At 39.9% G+C, this 26,932-nt stretch overlaps 3 protein-coding genes across 4 annotated transcripts; all 3 read left to right on the top strand.

The window, feature by feature from the left end:
• The first annotated feature begins 14,693 nt into the window (after positions 1-14,693).
• LOC133725788 (large ribosomal subunit protein eL27) lies at positions 14,694-15,396 on the top strand. The gene has a single exon (XM_062153168.1). The coding sequence runs from the start codon at positions 14,773-14,775 to the stop codon at positions 15,178-15,180; it is 408 nt and encodes a 135-aa protein (XP_062009152.1). The 5' UTR covers positions 14,694-14,772; the 3' UTR covers positions 15,181-15,396.
• A 3,072-nt stretch (positions 15,397-18,468) lies between these two features.
• LOC133725787 (scarecrow-like protein 23) lies at positions 18,469-20,606 on the top strand. The gene has a single exon (XM_062153166.1). It carries the CDS (start codon positions 19,029-19,031, stop codon positions 20,325-20,327), a length of 1,299 nt encoding a protein of 432 aa, XP_062009150.1. The 5' UTR covers positions 18,469-19,028; the 3' UTR covers positions 20,328-20,606.
• A 1,184-nt stretch (positions 20,607-21,790) lies between these two features.
• Positions 21,791-26,300, top strand: LOC133743245 (uncharacterized). 2 transcript variants are annotated; one of them, XM_062171120.1, is made up of 6 exons: positions 21,791-22,053; positions 22,162-22,782; positions 22,907-25,113; positions 25,364-25,565; positions 25,639-25,835; positions 25,930-26,300. In XM_062171120.1, the coding sequence occupies exons 3-6, from the start codon at positions 22,947-22,949 to the stop codon at positions 25,992-25,994; spliced, it is 2,631 nt and encodes an 876-aa protein (XP_062027104.1). In that variant the 5' UTR covers positions 21,791-22,053; positions 22,162-22,782; positions 22,907-22,946; the 3' UTR covers positions 25,995-26,300. The 2 variants fall into 2 exon arrangements, with proteins under 2 accessions (XP_062027104.1, XP_062027096.1); XM_062171112.1 differs by having other exon boundaries at positions 22,162-25,113.
• The last annotated feature ends 632 nt before the right edge of the window (positions 26,301-26,932 follow it).

Genomic DNA, 26,932 nt, shown 5'->3' with positions numbered 1-26,932 from the left:
CTCTCTCATAACCCTAAAACCTCAAATCTTGTATTCCTTCTCTTCGATCTCTCTGCAAGCAAACACGCACATCTCTTCCCGATCAACTATTTTCGAACAGCATATCATCTTACCATCATGAGTTCTAGCACTAGTTCCGCAGCAGCGTACACCGCTCCGGCTTCGCAACAGGGACCTTACGTCCAGGCTCCGCCTCCTGCCGGCTATCCCACCGTGAGAGAGGACTCCAACTTGCCCCAGAATCATGGTCGTGTGGAAACCAAGTCCAAGGGTGATGGCTTCTGGAAGGGTTGCTGTGCTGCCTTGTGTTGCTGTTGTATGCTCGATGCTTGCTTTTGAAGAGATCTAGTGGAGCTTGATGATTCTTGACCTATCTTCAGAGACTCAGATTGATATGTGTGATATATTTACAGTACATTATGTGATGAAATTAAGCACAATGTGGATTGGATGCTCATGTACTTTACTGATTGATTATCCAATCTTGCTTGTTCTTGTACAATAATTATTCTTTCAATCTTATTATTTTGAGTGAATAATTCTTCTTTTACAGTTTTATTTCATCTAGTGCTCCTTCTTCTTTCTTTTTCCGGCGGAAATTTGTTTGTTGTATATGGTCAAATTAATTCGTGTTTGATAATACATTTATCTTTCTCATGTTTTACATATATAATATATACACGGAGTCCATTTAGCTCCGGAGCTCTTATTTTAAACTTATTTTAAGAGTTCTTAACCCATAAGGACAAAAATCCTTAAAATTTTCCCCACATGTTAGAGGGTCCAAAAACAGCTTTCCATCAATACACTAAATTTAAAATTCATATGAAATTATAACGTTACCCCTATTCACCCCAAACCAAGAAAACTCGAGAGATTCTCTCGCTCTTTCGGCCTCCATCTCTCTCAGAGCCTCTTTTCTCTCATGTTCATGGCGAAGCCTTGAAGCAAATCGCCGAAATCGACCTCTAGATCAACTCGCCTGAGTTGACATGCAGAGGCGACGAACTTTACCGAATTGACGAACAAGAAGACATGGTTGTCGTCGACGAAACTGTTTGTGAAGTCAGACATCATGCTGATGCTGTTCGGGAAGCGACATTGGTGGTTGACATCGTAGCAGTCGATTGAGTAACAGCGGGGCCGACGTCGTTAATTAAGTGCTCGTCAAACAAATCGTTTCGACAACAGCCTTCTTTTCAGAACAACAATAAGTCCGATTTGTTGAGGCTAAAGACTAAGTCTAGATTGATATACCTGCCTTAAAGCTAGGACAAGGGTACGGTCGGGTCCCGAAATGGGGTCCGGGATGTTGGGGAGAGGCGGCAATGATGACGAAGTCGACCAGTTTTTGAATTGATGATTTGCCTGATGAGTACATGAGGGTAAATTTAAATGCATTGATTCAGCTATAATGGATGAGTTGGTTTTGATCATTAGGGCATTAGTTTGCACTCTTTCTATAAGAGTTTTAAGGCATAAGCATTTGTGGAAACTGAAGCCGTGGAAATGGGAGGTTCTCATTTTGATTTCGATTTTTTATGGCTTGGCATTTCATGCTAATCAGGAAGGTTGCGTAAGGAACCAATAGCCAAATACTTGAGTATGTGAATAAATGTTTGCTTTGGTTGTTGAACACGCACCCTGATTGTGAATATGCTTGTTTACCGGCGACGGTGGTGAGAGTGATGATGGTTGGAGTCCAATGGAAGGGGGTGCTACAGTGGGGATGCTTGGACAAATTTGGACTGGGCTAGTGGGTTGGGGTCTATTTACCATTTTGGATGGAATTTGGGCTGAACTTGTTTTAATTTTATGTTTTTCTATTTTCCTAGTGTTGAGTTGTTTACTATTTTCAATAATCTCTTACCAAACGTATGGTAAGACTAAGTGGGCTTTGTCTTAGTCTTCACACTCAATGTGTCTTATCTCGCCTAACGAGAATAGATGCAACCTCTTAGTGACAGGTTGAAACAGAGAAACAAATTTTTTTTTTTTTTTAAGAATGCGCTTGATTTGAATTTGTGCAGCAATATAATAGGAAAATTGGTGCTATTTGTAATGATGCTTCTACATAATAGAGTATCTTTCCGATATATCACCGATGTGTAAAAACAAATAGAGTAGCCAATTGAGCATTTTTTGCTAATTGGTGCATGTTCGAGTGCACATATTTTAAGATGTTCTCTTAATATTTGTTGTAATTTGAGATTCAGGCTCTATGCCCCCCTTGTATTTTATGATTTCATTAATCAAGGCTCTTGAAGGCATACGGCTAGCCCCTTTTAAAATAAAATTTAATTAATTAATTAATCACCATTGTTAATATAAAAATTAATTAATTTCTTAATTAATCATCATTAATTAGAGGCTTGCCTTGCCTTGTAAACTTATTCTCTTAGCTAAGAGTTAAGAGTGCAAAATGCCTTGTCCTAACCGTCCCTCATAATATCCTCCCCTAACGCGGTACGTAGCCGCCTGCCTAAAACTCACCGCCACCTTCTAAGAAACACCCACGAATTCCATCTATATAATCTCATCCACCTCGCTCGATCTCTCATCTTCTCAACAAACCCTAACCTCTCATACCGTATATCTGTGCAACCAAACTCTTACGTACATCTCCACCGGATCAACTATTTTCGAAGATCGTGTCATCTATCATCATGAGTTCAAGTGCTAACTCCGCAGCAGCTTACCCCGCTCCGGCTTCCCAACAGGGACGTTACATCCAGGCGCCGCCTCCAGCCGGCTATCCCACCATGACAGACGATCAGTTGCCCCGAAGCCACGGTCCAGTCGAGACCAAGTCGAAGGGTGATGACTTTTGGAAGGGTTGCTGTGCTGCTCTTTGTTGCTGTTGTATGTTGGATGCTTGCTTTTAGAGAAGATCCAATATTTTGAGGTTGGGGCTTTCTTGATTGATTCTCTTGATCGATTAGACCCAGTTTCATACGTGTGATTTGTTTTTATTTACAGTATCTTGTCTAATTAAGGACTATATGTCCCCTGGATAACCCAATCAAGCTTTACTGATTGATTATCCAATTGCTTATTCTTGTAGATTGTAGAATAATTATTCTTCTATAGGCATCTTCTTGGCGATGGATTAGTTTGTTTATTGTCAAATGTTTCAGGTTTGACAATACATGTTTTTCTTCATGTGATATTTCCCGATAATACATAATGGTGATCTTTCTCACTTTATATTTTCATTTTCACGTACTCCATTTATTATTCGATTTATTGATCCTATAATTTGTTTAAACTAAAAGTGCTCATGGAAATTGGATTTTTTATACTAAGTCGATCGGGATTAATCAAAATCACTAAAATGAGATAACAAACATGAATAATACAGAAATTATATAGTTCGATAATTGCCGACGTACATTTACAACTATTGAACAAATATGATTAACCTCAGTACTCTCAAACTCTCATTTCCCGCGCGCTAATGTATCACAAACAAGCAAAATTCTCTGCTCTGCATTTGACAAATAAATAGGACTTATTTCACTTTTGAGAAAAATATCATTGGAGCAATTAGATCTTAGAGATTAAATTTAAGATTACAATATAAAATTTTGAGCAAAAACCAACAATGTAAAAGCGTTAGCTAAAACAATTGGTGACATTTTATTTGAGGAGAAATGTCAACGATATTAATGAATCGAAAGTTGCATATATAAAGAGCTATCTTACAAATGAGATACAAAGAGTAGCCAATAGTATTTTTATTTAAGGGGTTTTGTCCATTTACCCCATTTCTAGGGATTTTTTTCTCCCTCACCCCATTAAGTTTTTTTAATTCCCTCTTACCCAATACACTCTAAGGGAGTCTTCCCTAATACCCCATTAAGATTTTTTTTTTGTTTTAAATTTTTTTTTAATACCATTTTACCCCTCACCCCTTTGTTACTTAGAGAGAGAGAGAGAGAAAATGGAAGAGAGAGAAACTATAGGAGACTTCGCCGGAGCCCGTCACCGGCCGCCTGAATCCGGTCACCGGTCGCCGGATTCCGGTCACCGGCTGCCGCCCACCGGAAATTGCTGAAAATCTCACCGGAAAGTTTTTTTGCCCCTAATAGACATCTATTGCCCCCTAATAGAGGGGCAATAGACGTCTATTGCCCCAATAGTCTATTGCCCCCTAATAGACGTCTATTGGCCCCCAATAGACGACTATCAGCCATGTATTGCCCTCCAATAGACGACTATCAGCCATGTATTGCCCCCCAGTAGACGTCTATTGCCCCCCAATACACGTTTAGATTACCAAAATGGTAATTAATCTTCCTAAAACTACACAAATAAAACTTTGATTAAAGAAAAAAAAAGAGGAGATTACATAAATTCAAAACGTCTATTACCCCCCAATAGACGACTATTGGCCATGTATTGCCCCCCAATAGACGTCTATTGCCCTCCAATAGAACTTTGGGTAGCTGAAATGAGAATTTATATTCCTAAAATTAGACAAATAAAACTTTGATTAAAGAAAAAAACGAAGAGATTATATTAATTGAAAAGCGCCTATTGCCCCCCAATAGACGTCTACTGCCCCCAATAGACATTCAAAAAAAAAAATTTCACTTTCTGTCTGCCCCATTACTTAAAAAAAAAAAAAAAAAAAACAACTGCTTTGGGCACCCAAGTCAAGAGCGCGACCAAGACCACCGGATCGAAGCACCTCTGGAGCTCGCCGCTGACTTCTCTCACCTTTCCGAATCTCCAGTCCTCGTCGGAGTTGCGAAGAGCCGCGCTGCAGGTGAAGCAAGGGAGCGGGCGAGCGGCGCCGGATCTGGGGAACACGCCGGCATGGAGCTGGTGACGTTGGAATGGTCTGAAGAACGAAGCAGCCTGAATTAGATTCGATTCGAGCTTATGGTTGCAGCGAAAAAGCCGACGTTGAGCTGGTGAGGTTGCCGGAATTCGTTCATGGTGGTTGAGATAGGAAGTTGAATCGGAGAAGATTGATGGAGGAAGTCGGCGAGCTCGTCGGTGAATGAACCTCGATCAACATCTGCTGGATCTGCTTGGAGATTGGGAGTTGAATCGGAGAAGATCGATGGAGGAAATAGGCGACATCGCTCCGGTCAGTCGGCGCCGGAAGTAGAGAGCGAGAGAGAGAGTCGACGTCTGGGGAGAGAGAGAATGAGTGGCAGTTCTTGTAATTCATTAATTGAGTTAAGGGTATAATGATCATTTGCTGTCAAATTGTGTATGTGGGAATAAAAATCTGTTGCTGGGGTAAGTGAGATAATTTTTGTTCATTTTGGTGCTTTTGGTCAAGAACCCTTTATTTAAACAATTGTTTTTTTTTTCAACCTCGAAAAAACGAGGAAAATTTATTGAAGGAAAGAAAAAGAATACAAACTTGCAGTGAACACTTAAACTTACCGCATGTGAGAATCACAAATAACGGAGACATAAAATATCTCTATTACAAAGAGATGAAGCGAATGGAGGCAGTTTTCCCACTCCACCTTTAGTTGCCAAGGTACCATGCAAGTGTGGGGAACAGAGAAAATTAAGAACAACAGTTGAGCCGACCACCAACCAAATATGCTTTCAATCTCTTAAACAAGTCAACTCAATTGCTTTTATGACTACAATAACCTCTGCAGCCACTGAACTTGGAATAGCAAGCTTAGAACAGAAAGCACCTATAATATGGCTTTATAACCCCTATAAACACCCCCATAGACAGCAAGATTAGATGCACTCTTCCGAGCACCATCGGTAGCTATCTGTATCCAACCATATGGAGAAGCATGCCAATTAACCTCGTTTATATGTAGAGCACAACGCGGCTGGCATGAGACCCCAAATATCTTGTAATACAAAACACTTGAGATGTATTAACCATAGTACTCGTTGCAAATCGACCAGAAGCATTAATAATACCGCTAATTAAGTGGCAAACTTGAAGAGCCATGGAAAGATAACCATCATACCTGGCCTTATTTCTAAATTGGCAAATAAACCAAAGAGTTGAATAGAACCGTGCAATCCATAACTCCCACAACTGTTGACTTCCCCTAGCCACAATGGTGAAATTTAACAAGTCCAACATAGAGTCAGGAATTAAAGAAATATCAAACTTCTCACATAAATTTCTAGACTAATGCAGCTAAGGGGCAGGAAGAAAAATATGCTCAATAGATTCACCATTTGCTCGACAAATAACACAATAGGATGCCCAAATAAAAAAGCATGAACACATCGCGTAGCTCATGCGTAGAAAAGGAAGATACAATTAGGGCACGTTTACTTACTTGGAATGGGATGGAATGATTACGGGGTAAAAACATTCATACGTTTACTAACACATAAAGGAATCAAAATGATTCCAGGTAAAAGAATTCCTGCGTTTACTAACACATGAAAGAATCAGAATGAATGTAGGTTCCAACTCCTTATCAGGAATCGATTCCTGATTAATACTCAGGAATTTGATTACGAAGGGGGGAGATGGGTTTAGGGTTTACTAACACATGAAAGAATCAGAATGAATGTAGGTTCCAACTCCTTATCAGGAATCGATTCCTGATTAATACTCAGGAATTTGATTACAAAGGGGGAAGATGGGTTTAGGAATCAATCCTCCAGAATCAATACCGATTTCTTTATTCTCTCATTCCACTTGTCTCTGATTCATGATTATTTTTCATTCAAAATAAGTAAACGTGTCATTAGTTGGTTTTCATATCAATCAATCTTTTCACAGTTTCACCACCCTCAATAAATCTCTCCATACCTTTTATTTTGAATAAGCAATAAATTTCCACCTAGATAGATTATTGATTCCCACGATGGCTTTTGACCAGTCTTTCTTCATTCCCATTCCGATGGGCACCACTTATGCCGGACGAATATAGGGTCCAATGGAATATCAGAAAGTTGGCTAACATTAGATACACAGATTTTTCAATTACTCACAATTAAGTTCCTAATTAATCTAAGAAAAAAAATATGACTCACATCCTACGATCCTAGGAGGTTTCATACTTATAGTCTCAAACCGCCCTCTAAAAGAAGTAAATCAATAACACGCGCCTGTAGACAATTAGGTTTGCGTTCCCTTCTAAGCTATATCTTAGTCTTGTGGGACTCGTACACTCGTTTTCCCTGGTTATGTTAAGCGACAGCCCACGCGTTACAGCCGACCGCGTATAACACACCGCCCACCTTCTAGGAAACAAGCACTCCATGAAGTATCTGATCCCTATATAATCCCATCAGTTCTCTCATATACTCAAATACTCAATAACCCTAAAACCTCAAATCTTGTATTCCTTCTCTTCTCTCTGCAAGCAAACGCGCACATCTCTACCCGATCAACTATTTTCGAACATCATATCATCTTATCATCATGAGTTCCAGCACTAATTCCGCAGCAGCGTACACCGCTCCGGCTTCACAACAGGGACCTTACGTCCAGGCTCCGCCTCCTGCCGGCTATCCCACCATGAGAGACGACGCCGACTTGCCCCAGAGTCATGGTCGTGTGGAAACCAAGTCCAAGGGTGATGGCTTCTGGAAGGGCTGCTGTGCTGCCTTGTGTTGCTGTTGTATGCTCGATGCTTGCTTTTGAAGATCTAGTGGAGCTCCACCTTGATGATTCTCGACCCATCTTCAGAGACACAGTTTGATATGTGTGATATACTGATATATTTACAGTATATATATTATGTGATTGAATTAAGGACAATGTGGATTGGATGATCATGTACTTTACTGATTGATTATGCAATCTAGCTTGTTCTTGTACAATAATTATTCTTTCAATCTTATTATTTTGAGTGAATAATTCTTCTTTTACAGTTTAATTTCATCTATTTCTTTTTCCAGTGGAAATTTGTTTGTTCTATATGGTCAAATTTCTTTGTGTTTGATAACACATTTATCTTTTTCATGTTTCCCATAATTATACGCAATGGAGTCCATTTAGCTCCAGGGCTCTCTCTCATCAAACCCCTCTTTCCATTTTGTTGGTATTAACACGTATTAAATGTAGTCCTACGTGGACTAATCCATTTATCTTTCTGTGCTTATTGTCTTTTAGACTTTAAGCTCTTAGAGCAAGTCCACCGGTGCCCTCTTGACCGGTCTCCAGCTGGGCAAAGGTGAGGTGGTGACTGACATGGAGAAAAAATGGCTTCCACCGGTGGAGAAGTGACCGGCCAAACCTTGAATTTTGGTGACCGAGGCCAAGAAAAAGGCCAAGCCCCTAACTAATTTCTTGACCCAAGCTCGCCGGTTGTCAGCTCGGCAACAGCTCCAGATCGTGGCTGACGTCAGCAACTCGGCCGAGAGACCTCTGCGCGTCGATGCCAGTCTTCTGTAGCGTAGCAGAGAAGACGCCGGACCGCCAAGCCGATGCCACCCAAAACATCAATTCCATCAAAACTCAACTATAATCGAAACCAAGTATATAAACGTGTAGAGCGTGAAGGGAAAATTAGTGTCTATACCTCATGCATCAACAGTGGTGATAGCCGGAAGAAGCATAAACCCAACATGCGGTGTCTATACCTCATGTGCTCGATTCTCCCCCCTTGCTCCATTTATGGCTGAGCTAGCCGCGACCGGGAAGAAGTCGGCGATGACGAGCCGAACCCAACTGCGGTGGTCTGCAGTTTTTTGTTGCCGGAAAAGGAATTTCCGGTCGGGTCTTCTTTCGGGTAGCAACGTCATTGCACGGGTCGAGGGTTCTAGCGGGTTTGACCTGATCTGACCCCCATTTATAGCCTTCCCCAATTAATTTTGGGCGGCTCAGATGAATCATTGGAAGATTCGATGGTCCTGATCACACCACACCTATTTTCTTTTTCATTTACATGTTTTCCAAAATTTCAAAACTTCCAAAATGCGTAGAAATTAGTTTGAGTATCCAAAATATTCTCCAAAAATTCTCACAGACTCATCGCATCGCATACTTTATTATCGAGTCAAAAAAGTACTAATTTCACCATGTGAAAAATTCATATAAATATTCCCGAGTGTTCAATTAATAAATATGTGTATATATAACAGTAATAAAAAACGGTAACCAAAAAAATTGTAAAAGATTATAAAAATAATATAAATTCGATGTCTTATTTTATTCACTTAAAATAATTAATTATTTTGTTAGTAGGTTATCCATAAATCTCCATTATTACCATCTATTTACATAAAATATACTTCAATTTTACAATTTTAAAAAATAAAAAATCAATGAACAGTAACTAACTGGTCAAGAAACAGAACGGGTGGAAATCCAAGTCCAGTGGCAGTGAACAGTTTCTTGACTGGTCGACCCCTTGACTTTTCGACCTTGACATTTACCCTCAATGGGTGGACTTGCTCTTATCTAACAAGAAAGAACACATGTATTTTTCAACTTATTTTAATGTTATAATTGCCACCATTGTGAATGACCTCCAATCTAAATACTATTAGATGGTGTTAATTAATAGCTTTTTTGTTGGAAGAAAGGTAAGAAAAATAGCTCTATGTGAGATAAAGAAGCACCAATTACTCGATCTACATACCGAGAGAGAGGCAAAGCACCCGAAGAACATCATTATCATAAAGGAACCGTCCACTTTCATGCACTTCATTTAACTAAAACAGTAAAGTAATTAGTATGCAATCAATTCAACCTTAGATTTCATTCTAATCACTCAATCTTGGATGGTTGTGAAGCTCATTTCAAAAACAAAAATCACGGATGATCATAAAATGATTTTCCCGTTCATAAAATGAGTCAATACGTACATAGAATTATTTCATGCATAACTGATAATAAAAAATTGTAGAGAACTGATTCCCACGATGATTTTTGACAATTTAACTCGGTCTCTCTTGCATGCCCATTCTAGCGGCTACCACTTGTGTGATGAAGTGACGAACATTTGATAGAGCTGCGATATACGAAAGTAGATTAGATAGAGAGATCTTTTAATGACTCATATGATGACTCATAGGTTCAGTGCAATAAATAACGCGAGTCATATTGTATCAAGATATTTTAGAAGGTCTAGTGGATTAGCTAAATTCTTGTTGAGAGTTTTGTTTGTCTTATCCATCGACAAATAATTCATAAGTTATTATATCGTTCTTCATAATGTAATGGAGTTCATTTGTTAAATATAAAAATGCGTAAAATATCTTATGACAATTATTATTTTTCAAATAAAAACTCATATAAATTTTAAACAACCAATTATATTGAAAAAGTCACTATAAAAAATAATCACAATATCGAAACACCGGTGCAAGAGAAGAACGAACAAATATAAAAAATTTACGAATCAAATAAACAAAATTACATATAAGTCTCAATTTAACACATTGTCATATTTCTGCATTTGATCAGAGATCTTTATAGAAGCCACATGTCTACGAAAACACACGTGTCCACATCTTGGAGGTCTCGTGCCACATACCTAAAATAATTGACAAATAACATTTTTTGCTCAATATACCTTGCATCGTAAGCTTTTGACTAATAATTAATTGCTATGGCGTTAGAGTGTCGTCTGGTTAAAATTGCCCTACATACCCCCGCGACATTGAGCCCGCCGCAGAAAACCCACCACCTTCTCAGAAACAACGGCTCCACCATTCCCATCTCTATATATAATCTCCTCTCCTCCTCATCATCTATATCATCTACTCAACAACCCTAAACCCTGCTTCTTCCATCCCATCTTTTCTCTGCAAGCAAATATATTTCTAGCTAATACTACCCTACCGGATCAATACTTTCGAAGTTCATATCATCTATCATCATGAATTCAAGTCCTAACTCCGCAGCTGCGTACACCGCTCCGGCTTCTCAACAGGGACCTTACGTCCAGGCGCCGCCTCCTGCAGGCTATCCCACCACGAGAGACGGCTCCGACTTGCCCGGGAGCGACGGTCGTGTCGAAACCAAGCCGAAGGGCGATGGCTTCTGGAAGGGTGTCTGTGGTGCCTTGTGTTGCTGTTGTATGTTGGATGCTTGCTTTTGAAGGCTTTATATTAATCCATGGATGCATCTGATTTCCATTTGTATTTGATTTGTGTTTCTTCTTCTCTCTTAGTTTTTTATTTAGGGAAATCAAGGACCATGTATGTTGGATACTCGATCAAACTTTATTGATTGATATTATCCAATGGTCGGATTTCCGAATAATACGAGAATGCTGTTGTTTTCCGGCAACTTTTCTGACTGTGGATTATCATGTACAGTGTGGGTTTTAATTAAGTGATTTCATTTTCAAACATTAGGTGAGAGTGAGACTATGATTCGATCAAAAAATTATTTACATTATCAAATGATGAAAATGACTAGATAAGACTAAAACCAAAGCAACAGATCGAGCACAGGTGATTGACAAATTAACTTCAATTATGGAAATTATTCTATGCACCAACGGTGCAAATGACCCAACACTTATAAGATGATCTCAATCCTTGATATTTATAATCAATATTTTTATTAACAACACTTATAAGATGGTCCAATCACTTTTTTCTTCGACGAATACCACATTCCCATAAACTTGCATGATTGAGCTTGTATCCGAGGGGTCTAGTTGATATTTGCATATATTCCAATTTTTGTGTTGGTGACTTCAATATATTAGAGGAAATATCTTCTTATGGCATACATTAATACAAATCTCCTTCGCGAAGTTTTGGCTATTTGCCTATTTATAGAATCTGGAAATATAAAACTAGGTAAAATGATTGTTCATATTATCATGTACCTACTTTATGAGTGGCAGTTGTTGGGTGTTGACAGGCTAATGTCACCCTTGTTTCATTCTTATCAGATAATTACCTAATCAAATGATCAAATAATTTGTTAATCTATATCATTAACATCATTAACAGAGTTCATTATTACTTGGTTGAATATTTAAAGCATTTTCCTCCAACATAATTATTCTTTAGTAGAAAGAGCTTCCATTTTGCTCAATAAACAAAATTGATATTACAATAACTCACACTCACACCTGTAGGGTCGAGACACCGCTAAACGCAATATCACTCCACATATCGAGTGAAGCTCGGGAGGGGGAGTAAACTAATGAGAGACTGACAATAAATCTTTTTTCTCGCATAATCCATCATTAGACTTGTTGACAACTCTTACTTATAAGCCTTGCAGTTTCTCGTGTGTATTGATCCGAATAAAACGTAATTAGGTACCAAAAAGAAAATGATTTTGGATTCTAAGTTTTCATAGAAAATCCACCAAGATCCCAAATCCAGATCCAAGACTTATCGAGCCTAATTACATCCCTAAACCACCCAAAAAGGCCCAAACCCAAATATGAATAACACACATCAGAGTCCAAGCCCAATGAGGATTTCCCTTGGCAACAATCCAAAAAAGCGTTTGCCCTTGCCACCGTCACCGCACCAACTCGACACCGTGCCTCAAGCTTGTTGGTGACGTGGGGCCATAGAACTTGATAAAGAAACCATGACGCCCGCATCACCGGTCAACCCAGCTAGAATGAAGCCACCGGCGTCATTCCCCGGGAAGAATTATGAACCTCGGATAAATCAGACTAACAATTCACCACCTTCGCATCCTCCCCACTACTTCTTTCCGTCGCCAACAGCCAACTCATACTGGGTTAGCCATCAGTCCGTCATTTGTCGCCCATTAGCATGAAGGCGCTCGTGCCACGAGTGTGCCATCCGTGAAGAAAAGACTCGATCAAAACATGACCCTACTTGGACAAACACCATCTCTCCAGATGCAAGCGCTGCGATCTAACCAAATCTGCCTGTAATTCTATTAGCACACATCTACATTCGAGACGCGCTCGCCTTGACCTAGACGAACCACCACAAAACAATGTCCTCGATGGGTATTGGCAGACCTTCACATCAAGAGACCATCGAATCAGGAGAACACAGGCTACCATGCCAACTAGCCACGACGGCCGGTGTTGTGGAGATCTGCGAAAGAGAAGACATGGCAAGAGTCAGACTTGGTTTAGGCGACACCAATGAAGATATCGAAATAGTACTCTATCAAGAATGCAGATAGGTGCATAGAGGCCATGCCCAAGGGTTGCGCTCTCCGAACCTTTGCTAGGTCTCATTGTAACTTTATCTCATACGTTAAAAGTATGCCATATTTGAATTCTCATGATTAATGTTGTTTTAGCCTCAAAGATATAATTTGGCTGCTGGCAAACCAACTTCATAGTTTCCAGATCAGACAAACCAACTTCATAGTTTCCAGATCAGACACATCAAGAGAAAAGTCAACTTTCTTACCGATTCTATTGCTAATACTAGCCCCTTCAAACTTGTCATGCTCATTACTTTAATAGTCTAGCTATAAGTTGTGAACTAGGTTCTTTGTTGTAATTCTTCTTTTCTTTAAGGGTTATTATCACAAATGGTACCTGAACTATACCTCAATTTTATCGATGGTACCTGAACTTCAATTTTGATCACAACCAGTACCTGAACTTTTCGATTTCATTTTAAATGGTACCTAGAGCCACCTCCAGTCACTATTCCAACTAAAAATGGCATGTAAAGGCAATCATAGTGATGATCTTTGATGATTTCAAGGGTTGCGATCATATATAGTGATGATTTTTTTGGTAATAGACTTGCCTTGAACTTTTTTTAAATTTTTTTATATTTTAGATTTGGCTTTTTTGGCCGGAATAGTGACCGAATGTGGCCTTAGGTACTATTTAAAATGAAATTGAAAAGTTCGGGTACTGGTTGTGATCAAAATTGAAGTTTAGGTACCATCGATAAAATTGAGATATAGTTCAGGTACCATTTGTGATAATAACCCTTTCTTTAATAAAAAAAAAAATGTTAGTTTAGGTCTACCATAATAATATTTCATATTCTTCTACACATATACCTTAATAATTTTCCACTAAAACACTAACAATACACATACGGAGGTACTTTTGAAAATTACTTCCGTTTTTTATATTTATAAAATGAGTTCATTAAATTTTCCGTAATTTGAAATTTAGAATTATTACACATGATTTTTTATCTTTTTTTTTTCTTTATGTATTTTACATATACTATTGAACAAAAACGAATGTAAATGAAACGGGCCGACTTTAAGAGGATCGGGCTCATGCAGTATTTGGGCCGACCCGACTCAATATACTCCTCTTTACTCATCTAAGGATGACCACATGGCCATAATAATAAGATGGCTAATATGCTCAAATGAGTTCCGTTTATGCCCACTCTTTTGTACCTATGACTCTCAAATGGAGAATAAAACATGGCCGAGGTGATAGGAACAACAATTAGAAAGCTTAAAGTAGAAACCGACGGTTTTGTTCCCCATTTTGGGCTGATTGTACTGAGGGATTAAGTGGGCTTGTTCTATCACAAGGCCTTAGTTTAAGATGTACTCTAATCCAAACGTTTGAGTGGCTAATGATGAATCGTTTAGCCCATTGGGCCTTTACCATTTTGGTGTATTGACCTATTCAAACCAAGAAAAGAAAAGATTAGTACAAAACAATAAAACATTTTACCACAAAATTTTCTCTTTAATTTTTCATTGGACCTCTTAACAAAAATGATTAGTAATGCGACCCAGCCCAAGAGCAAAGTTTAAATGAAAAAAACAGAAGCCCAGCCCACCAACAACTAGGGTTTCACTCCGCCTCCCACTACTATATATTTCTTTCACTTAGGTTTTCCTGGCCACACTTGCCGAAACCAAGCGAGAGCTTCAAGAGCTAAGCGAGAGAGAGAGAGAAGAACAGCGCCGCCGCCATGGTGAAGTTTTTGAAGCCAAACAAGGCCGTGATCCTCCTCCAGGGCCGCTACGCCGGGCGCAAGGGCGTCATCGTCAAGGCCTTCGACGACGGCACTCGCGACCGCGCCTACGGCCACTGCCTGGTCGCCGGAATCAAGAAGTACCCGAGCAAGGTGATCCGCAAGGACTCGGCCAAGAAGACCGCCAAGAAGTCGAGGGTGAAGCCCTTCGTCAAGCTTGTCAACTACCAGCATCTGATGCCCACGCGCTACACCCTCGACGTGGATCTTAAGGAGGTCGTCACCCCCGACGTGCTCTCCAGCAAGGACAAGAAGGTCACGGCTTTGAAGGAGACCAAGAAGAGGTTCGAGGAGAGGTTCAAGACCGGTAAGAACAGGTGGTTCTTCACCAAGCTCAGGTTCTGAGCAAAACGGCGTCGTCTCTCTGGAAAATGGTTTATGGCTTTTTCTTCCAGTTTGATTTTGGTATTTACTGTTTTTGAAATAGAACCTGTGTGGAAGACTATTATTATGATGGGGTTTCTAAACAATGTTTAGTTTAATTTAGTTTTGTTCGCACTTTAAATATTCTATATTTCGGCACATCTGATTTTGTTTAATTTAATTGCGGTTTTAGATTCCCATTGTGTTGCTTGATCTGTTTATGAATGTGGTTGATATATCTCGATTTGCTTTATGAATGTGGTGTTCATAGGTTTAGGGTTTTAGAGAAGTGGGGTGTGTGGATTTGTGGTTGTTAGAAGAGCAGGACCTGCGAATGTCTTGAGATATCAATGTGATATTTCTTTTTTCATAAGAGTTTTTGGCATTGTGTTCGTGTCATTGTTGTTATATGAAATGGGTTGTGTGGTTTAGGCATTTCAAAACTGGTGTGCTGTAGTACTGGATTATGTTCAGTAATGAATCAGCCTTGGTGTTAGCTGTTGTGCGTTGCTAGTAAATTGAGGTTTAGTGTTTTGTAGAGTGTTCATGCATTTAGGTTTCTTTGACCAACCGAACCTGCATGTTTGTTGGTGTTCTAATACATTTTAGTCTTTGTGCCTTTGTTGCTAGTCTTTTCAGACCGACTAAATTTTGGCTTTAAATTTCTCACCAGTTAGTCAGTTTTAGTGTCAATCTGAGCTTGGGTTTAAGTATTTATCAGGATTTGTTAAGACTGGTAACTGGTTGTAGACTGACTATATTGGCCAGAGCTTTCTCATACATTAAACAGATGGACATACCTTCCTTGCCAATGGTTAACTAGGTTGACTGTTGTTAGACTTTCTGGTAGTGGTGCTATGTCCTGAAATGTTTGTGATTTTTTAGGCTGAAATGGATTTTGGTTAGAAACTGGTTCTGGTGTTGGAATTTGTAACGGATTGTAGTTGTGGCAATTTGAGTTCTTTTCATCAATCTTGGCAATGTCTCCAGTCCCAAAAAATTTTGGCACTATATTTTTGTAACCAATGTGGTATTGTTATATACCTAGCTTGTTATTGATTGGCTGACGATTTCTATAACATGAAAGATGTAGCACTGTGTATGAGATTGTGCTAATACTGTACAGCCTTATCTGTGATTTGTGTTATTTTTGTTGGATCTTTAGGGTTGGATACATAGCAGATTAATGTTGAATTGTTATGTGACTTGAGACTATCTCATCTGTAAGGATACATAGCAGATTAATGTTGAATTAGGGTTGGATATTGACATAGCAGAGTAATGTTGAATTGTTATGTGACTTGAGACTATCTTATCTGTAACCGGGTTGTCACAAATACTTCCCTTTGTGGTTCCTGTTTCGTCAGTCACATAGGTTTATGAGATTTCTGTCAAATTGGATTGTCTGAAATTGAGTTTATGGAAACCAATTGTTTTTGGCTTCTTTTTTTCTTGGAAGTGGATCTTATTTCTATTTTTTTTTTTCATACATCAATTCTGTTCGAAGCTCCTTTTAGGAAGTGCCTGAATATGTGATGATTATTGATAGTGGTCTGAACAGTTTTTATGTCTGTGATGTTTGTCATGTTCCTTGTCAAATCTCAAAATGCTGGCACGATATTCATTATGTATATTTTTATACCCTCGATGGGGAACATTTCCAGGAAAAAGGACGCTAACAGTGCACGGTAATGTGGGTTAATTTCTTGCTTATCGTCGGTAGATAGTTGATTTGAGGTTTTGTCTACATTGTTTTGGCTGGGCTGGTGACTTTGCTGTTCTACAAACTCGGCCTAGATTGTGATCTGAATTTGACAATGAAGTGAGAAATAGTTTACATCGCATGATTAGTCTATAGCACAGTAGGTGTCAAAAGTGGTATGGATGTGGAAAGTGAATGTCTAGGCTCTACATTGAGTTGGTCCCTATCTGTTTCATGACAAAAATCTTTCTTTTGCATGCAAAAATTAAAAAAAATATATATATATATATATATAAAATAATAATAATAATAAAAACTTTCCTCTCTTGCACAACCATTCTAGGATTCAGGTTTCAACTCCTAGGTGGGTAGCCCTTCTTTGAAGTTACGGGGTCATTGTTCTGTGTTCCTTGGATATGGTTCTTGCATGTGCAGGCCTCTGGGGTTGACTGGAAGATTGGCCTCCATTTGTACTTTTATGGGTGATTAGATGCATTGACTACTCCACCTAAACTGGTTGAAGCATGACCTAAACTGGTTGAAGCATGATTTTCGTTTAGGATATCTACTATATTCCCTCAATTTGTGTAGGTATCATCTTTTGCTTGATGAGCTTGAAGTCTTTGTAAAATGAAACGTGACATGGCCAGCAAAATAATTCAGTAATGATTGTGCAGAAAGAAAAGAAGTATGAATTATTGGTGGTAGAACCAAAGCTTATGTGTAGGCCAAGAAGGCAAGTACCCCTCGGGTATTTTTCTTTACATAAGAAACTGCATTTAGATGACTGCCGTATTAACGGTATTATGCTACAAGAGGAATTCAAACTCCGGCCAAAAATAGAAAAACACTACAAGTCAATGAAATCATTTTGTACTTGGTCTCTCCAAATTAGAAAAGATAGCAAGTTATGACTTGGTTTGATCAACCCTTTATAAAGTATGGTAACATGACAAACAAGAAGTTTTTTCTTTTCTTTTCTCAAAAGGGATAGAATGTCAATTGTTATAATACGGAGTGCAGTTACTTATATCAACTCACCTCATCAGAACACAATGACAAAGAAGCCTATCTAAGTAATTTCACACACTATCGGTCATAGCACAATCTGAAATCACAAAAATTACAGATGCAGAAGCTATAGGGTCCATGTTCTAATCCCAAATATTTTCTTTGGTAATCCCCAATGGCCAAACCAACCAAAAATGAAGGAAACCCTAGTGACAGTTGCTAGTCCCTTGCCATTGCCTTCACCAACTAAATCGAATGAGATTGAGCTAACACGCTGAGACCAAACCCTTGAGATCAACCAGCAACCCCAACAATATCCGCAATAACCATACCAACAGAGCAAAAAATCAAGTGCTTCACCACATCAACTAACATGGCGGTTAACGCTAATCTACCGCCGCAACAAAACATCGTCCGCACATGTCCATCCCAGAAGCCCATTTTCGAGAAAATAGACCTTAACCACACCAATACATACGAGACAGCAACAGCTTAAGTCGTTCGGGAGTATTGTAGGGTTTTACACGAATAACAAAACCAATTTCTCGAAATGGGATAAGGAAGCCCCCATATACATCTAAATCATATTCATTCATACAAACAAGACTCAAATAATCATGCTCTCCTCCATGATTAGAGCATACAACTAATTAAAAAACAACACATATCAATGTCAACACCCAAAGATAAGCCTCCCACCCCATTAAATCTTCCCAAAACAAAGTCCGAGAATCCAAAGATGATGCAAATTAGACCATTAAACAAATCCCTAAACCAAATTAACCAATCCATACAAATCACCTCCCCCTTAAACCCCCAACACAACCAACGGACTTAACGACGACGACGACGATAACCCCCACACGTGCCAACTGACACGTACCAAATAATAATGCTAAAAAGTTATCAAACTTTCTGTCCTTCTTTCTCTATTCCCAAACCACCCCCCTCTCGCCTCTCTTCTCTCTCTTTCTCTGACACACTCCATCTCTGCAAATCTCTCTGTACAGGCTTTTGATTTGTCTCTTTCCGCTCGAAGCTTTCCTCCGCTTCTATATTCTCTCTCTCTCTCAATCCAGAGGTGGAAGTGGAGTCCCTACTCTCTCCTCACCCAGTCATGCTTCAGAGCTTAGTACCCCAATCCCCAATTGGCGCCAACCCTACCTCGTCTTCTTCCTCCATGAAGACCAAGCGCGCCGACCGCGACGACTCCGATTCCGCCGCCGACGACCCCTCCTCCTTCAGCAACAAGCGCCCGAGTTTCTCGCGCGAGCCGACCGCCGAGCCGGTGGCCGAGGGCGAGTCGGCCGGGCTCAAACTCTTGGGGCTTCTGCTACAATGCGCCGAGTGCGTGGCCATGGATAATCTCCACGACGCCAGCGACCTTCTCCCGGAGATCTCCGAGCTGTCGTCGCCGTTCGGGTCCTCGCCGGAGCGCGTTGGCGCGTATTTCGCCCACGCGCTGCAGACGCGCGTGATCAGCTCCTGCTTGGGGACGTACTCGCCTCTGACGACGAAAACCCTAACGGTGGCGCTGTCGCAGCGGATCTTCAATGCTCTGCAGGCGTACAACTCCATCTCCCCGCTCGTGAAATTCTCTCATTTCACGGCGAACCAGGCGATTTTCCAGGCCCTGGACGGCGAGGATCACGTCCACGTCATCGACTTGGATATAATGCAGGGCCTCCAGTGGCCAGGATTGTTCCACATCCTGGCCTCCCGGTCAAGGAAGATCCGGTCAATGCGAATCACCGGGTTCGGATCCTCCACCGAGCTCCTCGAGTCCACCGGCCGCCGGCTCGCCGACTTCGCAAGCTCCCTCGGCCTGCCCTTCGAGTTCCAGGCCCTGGAGGGCAAAATCGGGAGCATATCGGAGCTGAGTCAACTCGGAATCCGACCGAGCGAGGCCACGGTGGTGCACTGGATGCACCATTGCCTCTACGACGTGACCGGAAGCGACCTGGCGACGTTGAGGTCGCTGAGCCTGCTCCGGCCGAAGCTGATCACGATCGTGGAGCAGGACCTGAGCCACAGCGGGAGCTTCCTGGGGAGGTTCGTGGAGGCGTTGCATTACTACAGCGCGTTGTTCGACGCGCTCGGGGACGGGTTGACTGTGGACAGCCTAGAGAGGCATATGGTGGAGCAGCAGCTGTTCGGGTGTGAGATAAGGAACATCCTGGCCGTGGGTGGGCCCAAGAGGACTGGGGAGGTGAAGGTGGAGAGGTGGGGGGAGGAGTTGAAGCGGGTCGGGTTTCGGCCCGTTTCGCTTGGCGGTAACCCGGCCGCCCAGGCCGGCTTGTTGCTTGGGATGTTTCCTTGGAAAGGGTACACATTGGTGGAGGAGAATGGGTGCTTGAAGTTGGGCTGGAAGGATCTTTCCTTGCTCACCGCCTCGGCCTGGCAGCCGTCCGATTGAATTACTTTGACCCCTAAGAGTCGATTATTTCGATATCGAAATCGATACCATCAAGCATGTTGGTAAATGGGGCAAAGGGATTTTTTTTTTTCTTCTCTTTTGTGTTTTCACTTTGTTGTAATTCTTTGAAAGGAGAAAAATTCAAAAAAACATGTAGCTAGTTTTGTTGTTTTTTTTTTTAGATGTTAAAAGAAAAGAGAAAAGGTCCATAGTTCATGGGATCTTTCTATAGATGATGAAATTCAAGTGAGAATCAAATGCATTCTGAGTTAGTTGCAATTGTTTAATTCATTGACAAGTTTGGCAATGTCATGATTGGGTGGGAAGTTGCAATCAAGATGGAAGAATATTATGGAACTCAATAGAGAAAATGAAAGAAGATTTGTCCTCTTTGATGTGCTGATAATATAAACAAGACTTGGAAAGACCTTAATATTAAGCTGGTACGAAATGTCTTTCAGTTCTTTTCAGTTTTTGTCATTGTAGCGTGGAAATTGAAGAAACCATCAACGTTACAAGTTATGAAAATTCTACAGTACTCGAGAGTGTATCCCATCAACTATATTCCGAACTTTCCACTAGTCTCTGTAAGTTGAAGGTGTAGATGAGAGTGGTGAGGATTGAAGCAATTGCGTGACTTGCTGGCTTGGATAGTTGGATGATTGCATAGTCAGTCCAGCAGAGGAGACAAAAGAGTGCACATGTAGCTGTACTAAAGAAAACGAAAAGCTTATCCTATTATGTCTGGTGTTCAGACATCCTGCAGCTCCTTCTCTACCCAAGCAATCCCACTCTCAGAGACAAAGAGTTCCTCATTTGCAATGAAATAGGGCAACTGTACCAGATGATCTGTTGTTCTGTTCATATTTGATAGTGACTAAACTTTTTTTTGGTCAAAGATGGTGACTAAACTTATGCAAACCTAAACACCAATGTTAATGACAATGATAAAAGGGCAAAGCTAAAAGTCTACAACATTCCTTTCACATGCTACACATTTCCGTTCAGATACAAAGAAAGAGACTAGCAACAATTTCCAATCCATAATTTTTCTTTTTTCATTTATATCTCACAAAAAAAAAAAAAATCTCTCATACTCAGTATATTGCGTCATTCCAATTTGAAATGAATTGGGCAAAGCATTGAGAGAAAGACCATTGATCTAAAATTGGACAGACATATTACGATAATCCAATGAGGTGATCGCATTGACAATGAAATTTGCATATCACAAGATGTAATGAAAGAGGAAATATTTTCAAACTTGAAAATCATATCTTCGATGTCGTTAGTAATCATTTTTAGATGCTAGGGTGTTTCACACTTGTGGTTGATACCTGTCAATGTCAAGTTTGGAGTTGCCTTCAACTTGGAATTTAGAAAAAGTTCTTCTCCAGAGCATATATAGATTAGGTCGTATCTTAGAGCTCTACCTCTATTGGTGGATATTTTTGGAACTAGCTAAGTGGGGGATTTCATCTGAATCTCTGGTTACCAAACAAATTTCAATTGAAGTTTTATTTTTGATACGAAATTTCAACTGAAGTTGCTTATAGAAGAATAACTTTTGTTCAATGACACTGTTGTCAAAAGTATGTGAATTACTTTTCTATTATTTTCCGATGAGCAAGTATTCTTCTATAACTTTGATTTTTTTTTTTAACTACATCAAAAGCACTTTTTGGTGGTTTTAGAAATGCAAAACGCCCTTATGATAATTCTGGAGGTAATCACTTCTCTCTCTCTCTCTCTCTCTCTCAGAGGATATAGTGACATGTCTTCAAACTTGGAAGCTATATCTTTGATGCCGTTGATAATCATTTTTTGATTGCAGGGTGTTACACACTTGTTGATATATTCAATAACAAGTTTGGAGTCGCCTTCAACTTGGATTTTGGAAAAATTATTCTCCAAAGCATAGAATAGGCCATCTCTTACTTAGAGCTCTTCCTTCAACAATAGGAACAGGTCAATGACCAATATTTTTAGAACCAGCTGAGCGAGAGATTACATCTGAGGTTCTGATTACAAAACCAATTTCAAATGAAAATGCTTATATTTTTGTTCAGTAACACTTTATCAGAAGCATATAAAGTTCTTGCATTACACTTTCAATCGTTTCCGATGAGCAAGTAAAGAAGAAAAAAACTTGGCGGTTTGATTTTCCGAAAACATGCCATCGGGCCAACCTGGGCCTTACAGAAAATTGGTGCCCATTACACGTATCTAAACCAAGAAAGCAACACTTCTAGAACAGAAAAAAAAAAAACCGGGTTTTTTGTTTTGGTCAATGGTCATGAGTTGAGAACCGGGTCGAGCTCTTACGTTACATAGAAATCCATCAAAACCCGCACGCTTGGGTCCTCCCACTCCCACATATAAAAACACAAACCCCTCACCATTTCTCTGTTTCCCAAACGCACTCAAAGACTGAGACAGCAATCACCAAAGACAAGTAAGTCATCTTCTCCTTTGAATCCATCTCACACAGTTCAGAACCTTTATCAGCTTATTTGATGCATGCAGCATTTTCTGGGTAGTGTTTGATTGATCATTAAGTCTGTATTTGATGCATGCAGCATTTTCTGATTGATTGATTGATCATTAAGTCTGTTAAAGATGACATCTTTGGAGGGTTTTGAGCCCGTAGCTATTTCCCCACAGAAACAAGACCCAGGATGGAAACACTGTCAACTTTACATTAAAACTGGGGACCCAAAAGTTGAGTTAAAGAAGTGTTTATATTGTGGCAAAGTGTTTCAGGGTGGAGGGATTAATAGGTTTAAATCTCACCTTGCTGGTAGAAAAGGAAATGGTCCCATTTGTGATCAGGTCCCTCCTGATGTTCGAGTTTCCATGTTGCAGTGCTTAGATGAAAAAATTGCATCTTTAAGGCACAGAAAGAGTCAAATGGGTGTGAACCCGAGTCGTAGTTTTAGTGAACTAGACAATGTGTTTGCTGAAAATGAAGTTGGAGGGCCCAATTTGATGAATCAAGAGGAAGATGTGGGAATGAGTGTTGATAATGGGATTAGGGTTGGTGATAATCTGACTGATGTGCCTCTTGAGATTGATGATTGTTTTAGGAGTGATGGTCTCGAGGGATTGACTACTGTGCCTCTTGCAGCAGTTGACTTGTATAAGGGTAATGCTCTAGGGAGAAAAGCTGGAGTACCGAATTACAGTTTTTCGGAAAATCAAGAGGAGGGTGTTGATAGACGAGTAGGGTGGAGAGGTGGAACTTCTTTTGTAGCTACTACTGCTGGTTTCGGTTCTGGTTCTGCTAATGCTACTAAATTGAGTTATGTCCCAGCTCCTATTCGTAGTGAGGTAGACAAGCCATTTTACGAAAACACGCAAGGAAGATCAGTTAGTCATCCCAATTCATATTTGTTTGAAAATGAAACAGATGTTGGCACAAGTAATACAAATGGGAAAAACAGGAAGAGGGTAAGAGATGAAAATGGATCAATGGTTGCTAATGCTGGCACTATTGGCAATAATGGTGAAGTTGAAAAGGTGAACAGTCAGCAGATTCATATGGCAATAGGACGGTTTCTATATGAAATTCAGGCTCCTCTGGGTGCCGTGAAGAACTCTGTTTATTTTCAGCCAATGATTGATGCAATTGCTTCTGGGGGAATGGAGAGTAAACCACCCTCGTATCATGATCTTCGGGGTTGGATATTAAATAATGTGGTTGAAGAAGTAAAGAATGATATTCATCAGCACATGAATACTTGGGAAAGGAATGGTTGCTCGCTTCTAGTAAACCAATTGAACTCCGAAAAGGGTAGAATATTGCTAAATTTCTCAGTGTACAGTCCCCAAGGAACAACATATTTGAAATCTGTGGATGCTTCCTCATTTATAAATTCTCCAGATGCTTTGTATGAGATTCTTAAGCAAGTGTTGGAAGAAGTTGGAGTTGGGCGTGTTTTGCAAGTAATTACAAATAGTGAAGAGCACTATGTTGTTGCTGGGAAGAGGTTGATGGATACGTTTCCTACGCTGTACTGGTCTCCCTGTGCTGCTGCTTGCATAAATTTGATACTCGAGGATTTTGGAAAAGTTGAGTGGATAAAATCTATTATAGAACAGGCTAGATCTGTTACAAGATTTATCTATAAACATGTCGTCATTCTGAATATGATGCGGAGGTATACTTTTGGAAATGACATTGTGAAGGTGGGAGTAACTCGGTTTGCTACAGACTTTATGACTTTGAAACATATGGCTGACCTTAAATTCAATTTGCAGACTATGGTTACTTCAAAAGAATGGGAAGGGTGCCCTTATTCTCAAACATCAGGAGGATCAGCAATGCTGGATGTATTAAGTAATCACACATTTTGGTCTGCGTGCATTATGATCACCCGATTAACAAATCCGCTCCTGCGAGTTTTGAGAATTGTTGGTAGCCAGAAGAAGGCAGCAATGGGATATGTATTTGGAGGAATGTATCGAGCAAAAGAAACAATCAAGAGAGAACTTGTCAAGAAAGAAGAATATATGGCTTACTGGAATATTATAGATTACAGGTGGCAAAAATTATGGGATCTTCCTCTTCATGCTGCTGGTTTTTACCTTAATCCCAAGTTTTTCTATAGCATCAAGGGAGAAATGCACAAGGTGATTATGTCAAAAATGCTTGACTGCATAGAGAAATTGGTTCCAGATTTAAAAGTTCAAGACGAAATTAGCAAAGAGATAAACTTGTACAAAAATGCTGTTGGAGATCTGGGGAGGAATTTGGCCATTAGAGCTAGAGACACTCTGCTTCCTGGTGAGGATCTCTAGTTAGATTGCATTGCTATTTCCAAAACATGGTTTCTGTATTTGCTACAGCAGATATCTAAAGAAGCATATGTATTTTTTCAAGAAAATAGTTTCACGAACCGTGTGTTAATATAATTTTAATCGATAGAATGATAGATACTTAAATGTAGCCAGACTATTGCCTATGTCATTGTAGTTTCACTGTAGGTATTTCATATTTGGGATTATTTCTTTAATACTTCTGTTTGTTTAAACAGCTGAATGGTGGTCTACATATGGCGGTGGTTGCCCAAATATGGCACGTTTTGCAGTTCATATTCTCAGTCAAACTTGCAGCTTAATTCAGTGCAAGGAGAATCAGATTCCTTTTGACCAACTGCACAAGACAAGGAACAGCTTAGAGCATCAACGGCTTAGTGATTTTGTCTTTGTTCAGTACAACTTGCAACTAAGACAGATGTAAGTAGAAACCAATAGGCTCTTTATATGTGTTTTGTAAATGTTAATCTTTTGCTAATCGATTTTCTTACAGGGTTCATAAGAACAAAGAGCATGAGTATGTGGATCCTATATCATTTGACAACACCAGCACTGTTGAAGACTGGGTAACAGAGACTGACATGTACCTAGAAGACAATGAAAATACTGATTGGAAGGCACTTGAACCGCCCTCTTATAATTCGAGGCTTTTAGAACTTTCAGTTGATGAAGCTGAAGACTTGGGTTCAGGTAACTGAGATTGTATGAATTGTGAATTATATGATTTGAGAGTTATGATTTATTTTCTTTTTTTATTTTAACTAGAATGTTGGTCAATGTACAGGGTTTGATGATAACGAGATTTTCTTAAACGGATTGCAATTGGTTAAAGAAGAACGCAGAACTTAATGTCCCTAAGCCGATGGTGCAGAATTCATGGACGCAAATCTTTACGATTGGTGACCACTTAGCTTCAGTTCCATCAAAGAAGAATGCCCCTGTAACAAAGTAGCATATCTAGAGATACTCTCTGTTTCAAAAGGCGTTCTTTTTTAGTGGTATTTTTTTTTTTTTTGGTCAATTCGTTTTTTAGTGGTATTACTGCAGAAGTTGCTGTCACCATGATGCTCTTGTGGCAATAAACAGAACCAGTCTACTTATTAGAGGTCCAAATTGGATACAAGCAAAGGAACTCACTCTCGTTATGGATCTTGATTTTTTGTGGTCATAAAAGACTCCAGAAATTATTTTCACAATATTTGCACATTTGTTTGAGGACGCAATATACTTCTCACAAAATGACATACATTTCGTAAAATTAAATTATAAGAACTTAAGAACTGAGTTGTTGCTTGTGTCTTCATTCTTTGTTTGCTCCAAGAGCCTCACGGCATTGTTGGTTTGGGACCTCTGGAGCACTGCCAGTTAGTGGCGAAACTAAAGGGCACGCTGGTGATAACTGGTAAAATTATAACCTCTACATGCTATCTGCTTCATTGGGCAATTTTGAGTAGGGAGGTCATTGGTCATAGCTGCAGCTCAGATGGAAGTGTAGCTATTTTCGATTTGATATGACTTTTTCGTTAGGCCAAGAAGTATGAGTAAGAAGATCGTAGCTGCGGTGCGCTCTTGAAAAATTTAAAAATTATTTCATGCCATGACAATTTTGTTCAGTATGAAAAAGAAAATCACAGGCAGGCCTCCCCGGCTCTTTTGCCTCCGGGAGAGTAAGAAGCTCGAGAACATTGGTAAGGAAAGCAACTCTCCCTCCTGTAGAGGCCTTTATATTTTGCCCAGTGCAAAACATGAGCAATAACCCCCAGCCCATAAACAAATAATAAATCACT

Source organism: Rosa rugosa, chromosome 1 (genome assembly GCF_958449725.1).
Source record: "Rosa rugosa chromosome 1, drRosRugo1.1, whole genome shotgun sequence".
Taxonomy (NCBI): Eukaryota; Viridiplantae; Streptophyta; class Magnoliopsida; order Rosales; family Rosaceae; genus Rosa; species Rosa rugosa.
Note: the sequence above shows the minus strand (reverse complement) of the source record. Positions and strands in the feature narration are given on the sequence as shown.

Bases quoted from the DNA above. Each gene is read 5' to 3' on its own strand.
- LOC133725788 (XM_062153168.1), top strand. From the start codon at position 14,773: ATGGTGAAGTTTTTGAAGCCAAACAAGGCCGTGATCCTCCTCCAGGGC.
- LOC133725787 (XM_062153166.1), top strand. From the start codon at position 19,029: ATGCTTCAGAGCTTAGTACCCCAATCCCCAATTGGCGCCAACCCTACC.
- LOC133743245 (XM_062171120.1), top strand. From the start codon at position 22,947: ATGACATCTTTGGAGGGTTTTGAGCCCGTAGCTATTTCCCCACAGAAA. The intron at 25,114-25,363 runs GTGAGGATCTCT...TTGTTTAAACAG, and splicing joins TAGAGACACTCTGCTTCCTG to CTGAATGGTGGTCTACATAT. The intron at 25,836-25,929 runs GTAACTGAGATT...GTCAATGTACAG, and splicing joins AGCTGAAGACTTGGGTTCAG to GGTTTGATGATAACGAGATT.